Raw genomic sequence first — 9,725 nt, 5'->3', positions numbered from 1 at the left:
CATCATGAGGTGAGAGAGATACATCCCAGTGTATAGTGAAGATACATTTCGAGAAATGTGACAAATATATATTTTGTAATGTTTATAGTAATTCACATTGTGATGTGTCACATTGTGTGTCACATTGTGTGTCACATTGTGTGACACATGGGGATACTTGATGTATATTTTACGTAATACACTCTACACTTCCCTGCAACCAAACAAAACAGAATCAATCAAGCGATTTGTTAACAACTTAAAAAAGAAATTCCCTTTGAAGGAACGGCAAAGAAACGTAGAAAATAACTTTTAGTTAACGGTCATTAATTTGATTTATTGGACTAAAAATTAACCATTTACTTGTGGCTTGTCACTAATAGTCACTTCATTTATAAACGTTAGTATTTCATGTATAATTAGCATAATGATTTGTAATAATCGAACACAGAAAGTATACATTCGTCATCATAATTTCGTAACTTTCCTGAAAAATTTTAAAACGCGAAAAAAATGAAGGAGAAATAAGTAATTTTGACGTGACCTCAGCAGGCACAAAAAAGTATAAATAGATCAATAAATTAAATAAAACAATGAGCAACAGGGAATAAATGGCTAACCATTTCAAAAATAATCATTTTTCGTTCTTAAGAATTAAATAACATTAAATAATGCATAGCCTATTTTATCTCCCATTATTTTCCAGGAACAAATAACAGTTTCGTATAAAATTTCACACAAATTTCTTTTGGATCAAGTTTAGAATTTTTGGTTAGATTTCAAAAGACGACCGCCGAATTATTAAAGCTCGTATTCCTTAAACAATCTAATTCATAGCAAGATTTTTTCCCCACTATTTATATCCAGGTAGTTTTTACACCTCAAATTCAACTATAATTTCAATCTCTTCGAATCCATATAATTTCTCGGCATGGATAAAAGGTCATGGATATTAAAAAAAATAAAATAAAAATAAAAAATAAAATAATAAAAATAAACTGGGTCTGCACGAAGCGTCTGCACGACCCAACACCTAACATGGAAACTAAGAAAAACTAGTAACTCAGTACTTCTGAATTCGCTTGAAAAACACTGATTTGCATCGCCCACAATTTTCATCGTGTAATCAGCACCTTAGCATCACACATAGTTTTTATCATGCAATCATCACTCATTAATTCCATCGTGTAATCACCACCTTTTTTTTCATCATCACAGAACAGCATGCACATGTAGAAACATTTTATAGTTTGTCATGTCAAATATAAAATTCTTTTAAACAAATTAAATTTAAATGTAAAATTAAAATATTTATGTGGGTGTGTAAAAAGTTTCCACAAACTTGAGGTTTGTGACAGAACACATCGGCGTGTCATACACTCTGCACAAATTGTACATATGTGGCACAAATTGTACAGAAGTTGCACCTCTAATTTCATTACACAATATTCACAAAATTGAAGCACATATTTCGAGTCAAGGAATATCGACGTGAGGAACGTAACACACTCTAATTTCCAATGTTCGATCATTGATAAGATCGCGCGAGACGTTCAAATTCTCGTACGCATTCTATTTTATTCGTAGCTTGTAAAGCCCTGAGCAACTTCCCTTCAACTGGGCAATTTGGGGGCTGTCATTTGAAGCGGTTACCCTTCAATCATCGGCGATTGCAGTAAATTAGTCTGATTGTTGTTATTATTAGCATTTCCTGGAGCGTTATTACCATTTGCAGCTGAACCATCAACGTCAGCTTTACCGGTGCTGTGAAGTCCCATCTGTTGGTAGACCTGTTGTAGGAGCTGCAGTCTGTTCACTTCAGACATGCTGTTCGTTGTAACAGGCGGTGCGCTGCTCGAAGCAACAGCTGTGCTTCTGTTGTAATTCTGTAGCAAAGCTTCACTGATTTTCAATTGACTTTGTTCACTGTGCACGCCGGAGCCTTGCGGTGCTGCACGATCACCGGGACTTGTCTCACTCTTGATGCTCCTCACTGCCCTACTTGCACTATCATTCATCACACTGTCACCAGCACTGTTATCCATCGACGAACGAACCGTTTGTTTCTGCTGCTGATTTTTCTCGATATCCGTAACGTCGCCGTTGACTGAATTTTCATAGGCAGTCCTCACACTCGCTGATTCTGATCCACTAGACTGAGCATTTAATGCCATAAGTTGAGCCATGTGCAACTGTAACGGGTTAGGGTGGAATTGGTTGCCAAATTGCGGATAATTGGCCGGCATCTCCGAATTAACTCCTCCTCCTGCGCCGAAATTAGACAGGCTAATCCCAGCGTGCGACATTTGCCCGGGGTTCAGACCGGGGTAATTTGCAGACGCTCCGTGCTGGTCATTTTCTTCTTTTTGCTTCTCGATGAAGGCCCTCATGTTGTCGATGTGGGCTCGCGTAAAGAGGTGATCTTGAATAGAGTATTTATTACTGTACTCAAATCCACACACTTTGCACTCAGTAGGTGGTTTTGGTGGCTCTGGTTCCTGACCGATGATCTTCATGAGCGCAAGTTTGGCTTTCTTCTCTTTGGCCCGCGCGTTTTGGAACCAAACTTGTATCACACGTTTCGGTAGTTGGATTTCCCGACCGAACATCTCACATTCTGACATGGTAGGTGTCTTGTACTCCAGAAATACGGATTTCATGAGCTTGACTTGTGTACTACTCATCTGTGTACGGAACCGCTTTGCAGATGTGTTCAGGCTGCTACCCTGCTTGGTTGTGGACCCGGTGGTGGACGAGGCCGGGGAAGTAGGATTGCTTTCAAACGAGTTACTCATGTCGTTTTCGTCTCCTTCCGGTACGTCCATGTGATAATATTCATCGTCTGAAAGTAGAGTGTCCATTCCGTACATTTTGTCGCTCATTTTATCAGCGTTTTTGGCAAAACTTTCGATTTTAGACTCGCATAGTTGGTCGGCAAAACTGGGCATTGAGTTGTTGACCGTTCCAAAGTTAACGCCCAGAGATCTGGCCAGTTCTAGAGGTCGACTCAAATCCAGCGGTTTTTCTCCTTCACGTTTGAATGGCGACATGTTTCCTAATCCATGGGCTCCCCCATTGAGAACGAGACTCCTGATTCCTCCCCCACTGCTCCCTTGATTGTTGTTGTCAAGTGGCTGCTGCTGTGGGTTGGTACTGTTGTTGGCAATAGAGACGTCAGTAAGGTAACGTCGAATAGCCTCTTCATGGTACTTGGCTATGGTATCTTCAGATCTTTCTGACGGAGAGAACAGAGAATTCATCGTCAGACTGGAGGCCATGCCTTGAGGAGCAGTAGGTGGAGGAGAGGAGTGGTTGGAAGAGGAGATACCACCGAAATTCCCAAAACCATAGTGTTCGTCTAAGTCAGGAAGAGCATCAATGTTTATATCACCACTGGAAAACTGATCCGAATGTTTAGTAGATAAATGTGACTCAAGAGCAGATTTAACTTTAAATATGGCAGGACAGAAAGGACATTTCTTGTTTATCACTTGGGCATGCGCACGAAATTGCCCCTTTCTTTCTCTAGCACGCGTATTCTGAAACCAGACTTGCACAACGCGCTTTTTCAGACCCACCTCATGAGCGATGGTCTCGAGCATTTTTCTTGATGGGTTGGCCTCCATTTGATATTTTTGGTAGAGGTAATCAAGCTGTTCGGGAAGAATGGTAGTACGAAGACGCTTGTCCCTCTGTTGCTCCCCTCCGACACTTTGTTCGTCTTCACTTTCTTCTGCTTTGCGTTTCATTGGTGATGCAGGAGGCAGAAGTGGACTAGGCAGTTGCTGCTGGTGTTGTTGCTGATGTTGCTGAAACTGACTCAATGTTTGTGGTGGTGGCTGCTGCTGTTGCTGCAGAGGTGGAGGAGGGGGTGGTGTAGATTGTGGTAGAGAAGTAGAAGGTTGTGGTGAGTGTTGGGAAATTTGTTGTAAAGGAGGAAATGGGGATTCCGACCCTTTGTTCAAGAAAAGAGCGGGGTTCATAAGGTGTACGATCTGATGTTCGCGCCATTGTTCGAAACGGCTAAAAGATAAACTACATTTGTCGCACTGGAAAGAGTCTTCAAGGGCCTTTGAATTGTCCATTTCGCGAGACTGAGAGGAGTTATCGGCAATACTCGAGTGGCTCGAATTATCATCATGGTACAAGGCGGCGGCTTGAGCGGCCGCTGCCTGTGCCTGGGCGGACCGCTTAGCGTCTTCTTCCTTGAAACAGTGAGTCTTTTGGTGACGGATCAACTCGTAGTACCGCTGGAAAACAAGAAGACATTTTTTGCATTGGTAATTGAGACCGGGGGTACGAGTAAATCGTCCTGCATTTTCCTCCATAGGATCAATGGGCGGTTGATTTTCATAAACTTTGCGGGCTTTTTGCCGTGCATTTTGAAACCAAACAACTATTACCCTCGGTGATAAATTCAACAGTTTACTCAAATATTCAAGATCATCGTCTTTTGGGTAAGCATTGTTCTCAAAGAACTCTTGAAGCACTTTAATCTGATAGTCCGTGAAGCGGGTGCGGTTTGCGCGTTTGCCTGACGAACTGTTACCGGGTGGAGTGGTTGGATATGACAGGTTAGACGGTGTCGGGCTAAGCCCTGCGCTGGGGTGAGGTATGTTTGTGTTCACCCCTTGGGGTGGAGTGCTTGGTATTTTATGGGCCATCATCGAATTGTTCTCTAGCTGACTTGAAATGAAAGAGGATAAAGAAATAGATGTCTGGGGTGATGAAAGGGGTGGAAAAGTGTTGGGGAACGTGGCAGAAGAGACACTGCCCACTGGGGAACAAGAGGCAGATGACACTAAATGGGGAGCACTCACCCCAGATTGTGGAAGAGGAGATGACTGGGGAAGGAGGTGTGGATGAGACTGCGGGAGCATGGGCTGGGCATGAGAAGAAGTGGGGGCAGAGGATGCCCCATTTCCTCGGATCTCACACGAAAGGTCACTGCCAATACCACTCGATGGGATGATTCGAGATGAAATCGAAGAACTTTCTTCCATCTTTTCGATGAGACGTTGAGCATCAATGTTTCCTGTTGAGGTTTTTATGTGCGGAGAAGAATTGTTCAGGTTTTCTCGTGTAGATTCCTTATTTCGATCACTTGGTCGATCGTCCACGTCTCTCGACCGATTTATCTCAACAATTTCTCTCGCTTCGTCCGGATTTAAAGGTAGAACTTTAGTTTCGCCGGTTTTTTCATACTCTTCCAAGTTCAGTGTAGTGGAAGGTGGTATGTTGAAGTTATAAGGGGAGTCTTTGCAGCGCTGTCGTTCTTTAAATAATGTGTTTCGAAACCAATGCTTTATGACTTTTGGCGGAAGACCACTCTGGCCTGCCATGTCGGCTATTTGTTCTTCGGAAGGCGAGTTGTTAATGTCAAAGTGGGCACGTAATATCTTGAGCTGGTCATCGGTGATTCGAGTTCTCCCTCGCTTCTGCTGGGCTGCTGCGGCAGCAGCAGCTGCAGCCGCAGCTGCTGCTGCTTGCTGTTGCTGCTGTTGTTGCTGCTGAATCATCTGTTGTTGCTGCTGCTTCATGAAAAACTCATTCTGATGAGCAGAATTTCCCGAGTTTTGATTGGCAGCCATGTTGGCCAAAGCTACATGGTCGAACATAGGGTGCGACAGACCAGGAGCCAGAGGGGGCTGTAGATTCATGGCAGCGAGAGGGTTGAGATGTAGGGGTAGCCCAGCGAGCCCCAGCCCTGCCAGCATCATTGGGTTGAATGGCATTTGGTGTTGCATTTGAGCAGCCGTTATTGCGTTGATGGCTGCAGCCATTTCAGCCATTTGGGGATTGATGGGGCCACCTCCACCCATGGAGTTCGTCGTCGATAAATCCACTCCTGATAACGGGGAAGTCACCCCAGGAGTCGTTGAGGCTCCAGGTGTTGGTGTACTTGGTGTTCGTCGACCAGGAGTTGGAGTTCGACGACCAGGGGTGACTTGGGGTGCCGGGGTTACCTCACGGGAGCGGTCTGCTCGATCACCACCACTTGCAACACCACCACCACCATCTGTAACGATACCAAACATACCTTCTCTTAGTAAAGTTCGTGACAGAACGTCTAGTGAGGGGTTACCCTCTGAATGCGGATTGTGAGAGGCTAAAGAAGTGCAAATTTTTCGATCAGGAAACGAGAAACTTTCTGAAGTTGAGCTAGTTAGGGCTACATTCTCACTAGTACGTTCTTTTGCATTAAGTTTTTTAGAAACGTAAGCCGAGATATTCGTATTTAATCTAGAGATATCCCGGGCTAAGAGCTCTGATTGAGAACCTCCATACGGATTGGAAACGTCAAGTTTTCTAGCAGAGTCGATTTTTGGAGTATCGAAAAACCCGCTTTGGTCGGTTGCCTTGTTTTGCCCATAAGATTCTGAAATTTTCTTACAGAGAGATTTGTAAACAACTTTGGAGTAGTCCGAAAGATAGGACTGTGGTACTTTCATGTTATGGCTTTCTTCCATGTGGTTCTTAAGAATCCACCAACTACTAAAGGTTTTAGCGCATTTACAACACGTGCGTTTTTTAAACTCGGAAATCTTGTCGTATTTAGGTTTAGACCGTTCTGGAAAATTGACTGCCCTTGCAGCCTCAGTATCTAGCAATTTATCATCTGATGATTGGTTATTTTTCTCGAACTTATCACTGATATTCTTGACGTTATTCGAACCAATGGATAAGCTAGAATTTGAATTTTGATTTGAGAGATCACGTACGTTTTCTTCACGTTCACAATCATCGGGTGTTATTTTTAGTGATTCTAATTCATTCTCAACAAAATGTGCTACCGAGTCAAACCCAATGTTCTCCAGCAATTGGGAGTGCAACCTACTGGGTTTACGGAAAACATGAGGAAAGTGGGCATTATTCGGAGTCTTAAAGTAAGTATCACCATTAACACTGTCATTTGCATTAGAAGAACAAAGAGAAGGCAGTTCAATAGCACTAGGTATACCATTACAAATGGTGGTGGCAGAACTGGGGGAGACTTCCTTGAGACTACCTGCTGGGAAGGGGTCGTTTACCTCTGTACTGCATTGAGGTAGACACTCTTTCGTTCCTTTCAAAAGATTGTTATGGATTCGAAACAATTGGTCATGCAAAGCATTTTGATTATGGAGATTAAATGCATCTTGGGAAGAATGAGGCATCATGCTGTTGAACACGTCAGGAGATTGGCTCTTTAGTTTGGGTATTACCGGGTACTCAGTGGTAGTGTAGTGATTCAGTTTTGGATAGTCGGGAAAATCTTTTTGGTAAATCGAAATTGAGTTAGAATTTTTGCCATTTCCACTCGAATCATTTTTGGTCGAAATCTTAGAAGGTGTGGGAAACATTTTGTTTGCTGCTCCTTCGTGGTCAAAATTCAACAAAGTTTCTCGATCGTTCGACATTTTTTTAAGTTTGTTCAAATGGCTGACCGAGTTATAGTGGACTAGCAGAATATTCTTCTGAGTGAATGATTCTTTGCAGATCTCGCACTTGAATGGCCTGTTAGGGTCAAGGTATTTCTCCATGTGGAATGAAATTTTCTCGTCTTTCCGGTGAAGCAAAGTTTTTTGATGAGCTGCGAGATAAATTTGACGAGTAAATGCCACCTTACATCGATGGCACTTATAAACTCTGTTGGGATCGTTGTAGTTGTTCATAGCAAACACATCGGTGTTCAAGTAGTCCTCAATCGATTGAAATCTCTGTGCAGCGTCGAAGTCTTGTTTATCTTCAGATGAAGACTTTGGGTTAGTATCATTCTTCCTCGAATTTGATTGTGGGTCTTGACTGCAGGATGAATCGTACTCATCCCGGGTCAGGTTTGGTCCCAAAAAGTGGCCAGATGATTCGAATCCTGAATTTTGCTTCTGGCCAATAGAGTCCAAGGGATACAACGTGGTTGCCACATCAAAGTTGAGCTTCTCACGGCGAATTTCACTGGGTTTGCCATCTTTCAATTCCTGTAACTCATCTTTGTTTGACTCCCTTCTGAGTAACGCTGTCGTACTGGGATCGAGCACGGGACCGGTGTTTGATCCCACCGCTGCCCCAACGATGGATGACTGAAACTGACTCCTTTCTTCTGGCGACAATTCGGGGTGGTCTGAATTTACATGCTTCTGTAATGCTGCCATGGATCGGAAGTTCCTGTGACACAACAGGCACTTCGTGGCATCCCTGATAGCGTGGTATTGGGAATGTAAGTTGAGCTTCTCGACCGTTTTGAAAGCAAGAGAGCATTGCTGACATCGATATTTGTAAACATGCTTCTCTGATACTGCCACACTCTGGGACGGGCCGGTGCCGTGAACTTCTTTGAAATGACTATGTAACCTTTGTGCTGTAGAGAAGAGTTTGCTGCAACCTTTCTTCCAGCACACATAGCCTTGAGCGTTGGCCAACTGACAACTCACTTGGTGGCTTGACAATTGATCCCCTGTTTCCACTGTCAAGCCACACCCGCTGCATGACAAGCTTTCGCTGTGAGGACTCGAATTTTTACTTTCTTTTAGCACTTTTTGACCACCATTTCCACTTTTTTCCAGACCATCGTCACCTATTGGGAAAACTTCCTGATTAAAAGGTTTTGAGACAGATTTTCGAGTCAGTGGGGTTTGATTAGGTAATAAACTAGACCCCCAGTGCCGTGACAACTTACCTTGGCTATGCCGATTCTCTTCTTTGATATCCTTTTCGATCTCGGAGGACGTTTGCCCAGGTGAAACTATCCCCCGCACCCCGAAAGACGTTCCTTCGTCGGTATCATTTGACCCCCCAGTATCATTTGCACTGTTGTTGTAGTTGCTGTTGGCTTCCCTCTTGGCCGCGTTGCTAAGCCGTACTAGCAGCAGCAGGCGCTGAAGGCCGTCCGAGTTGACCGAATGGACCTCAATGGCGTGTTTCTCGAGGGTGGGCATGTCGTGGCACGACTCCTCGCACAAAGGGCACGACATACCCTCGTCTTCTCGTCTCCTCCTGCCGAAGAGGTCTTCGCCGCTGGACTCTTTGAAGATTTCGGTCTTTGCGGTCCTCCATGGAGCGAGCAGCATCTCCTTGCAGACGTCGGACTTGCCCCTCCGGTCCGGATGCTCCAGGTCCAAGTGCACCTGGAGTCTGTCCTCGCCCTCGGTGGTGGTGAAGAGGCAGTAGGGGCAGGAGTGCACACCGCACTCTCCCTTCAGGTCCTCTGCACAGGAAGAACCAAGTGTTTTAGCGTTAATTTTTTTGCCTGTGAAAGCACATATAGATGAAATTTCTGCCTCTAATGGAACGTGGAACATGTAATTTCATCTAGGAGGGGCAAGTGAAACATGATCATTTTTTGACCATTGTTGAAGATTTTTCAACTCCAACGTTGTTTGATCAAATTCTTAAAAAAAAAACAAATGAAACAATGAACGTGATACGCGCGTTTTAAGTACCTGTTACGCGCGTTTTACGCACCTGTTACGCGCGTTTTAAGTACCTGTTACGCGCGTTTTACGCACCTGTTACGCGCGTTTTTCGCACCCGTTAAGCGTGTTTTACGCACCTGTTACGACCATTTTACGTACCTATTACCCGCGTTTTACGCACCTGTCACGCACGTATTTTGCACCTTTTGGGGTGTATAGACAGGTGGGGTGTATAGACAGGTGTGGTGTATAGACAGGTGTGGTGTATAGACAGGTGGGGTGTGTAGACAGGTGGGGTGTATAGACAGGTGGGGTGTATAGACAGGTGTGGTGTATAGACAGGTGGGGTGTATA

General features: G+C 44.2%; 1 protein-coding gene across 4 annotated transcripts in view; it reads right to left on the bottom strand.

The window, feature by feature from the left end:
• Positions 1-525: 525 nt before the first annotated feature.
• Positions 526-9,725, bottom strand: part of LOC108678449 (zinc finger homeobox protein 3) — a 29,182-nt gene continuing 19,982 nt past the window's right edge. The window contains exons 3-5 of one of the 4 annotated variants that reach the window (XM_018166870.2): positions 8,636-9,163; positions 4,800-5,998; positions 526-4,229 (exon numbers count right to left, since the gene is read on the bottom strand). In XM_018166870.2, the coding sequence (XP_018022359.1) occupies positions 1,629-4,229; positions 4,800-5,998; positions 8,636-9,163 (4,328 nt within the window). In that variant the 3' untranslated portion in view covers positions 526-1,628. Of the gene's footprint in view, positions 5,999-8,635; positions 9,164-9,725 lie in introns of all 4 variants that reach the window. The other 3 variants (XM_018166871.2, XM_047882752.1, XM_018166869.2) reach the window with 3 other exon arrangements.

Source organism: Hyalella azteca, unplaced genomic scaffold (genome assembly GCF_000764305.2).
Source record: "Hyalella azteca isolate HAZT.00-mixed unplaced genomic scaffold, Hazt_2.0.2 contig11240, whole genome shotgun sequence".
NCBI classification, from domain to species: Eukaryota; Metazoa; Arthropoda; class Malacostraca; order Amphipoda; family Hyalellidae; genus Hyalella; species Hyalella azteca.
This window is presented reverse-complemented; position numbering and strand designations above follow the sequence as displayed.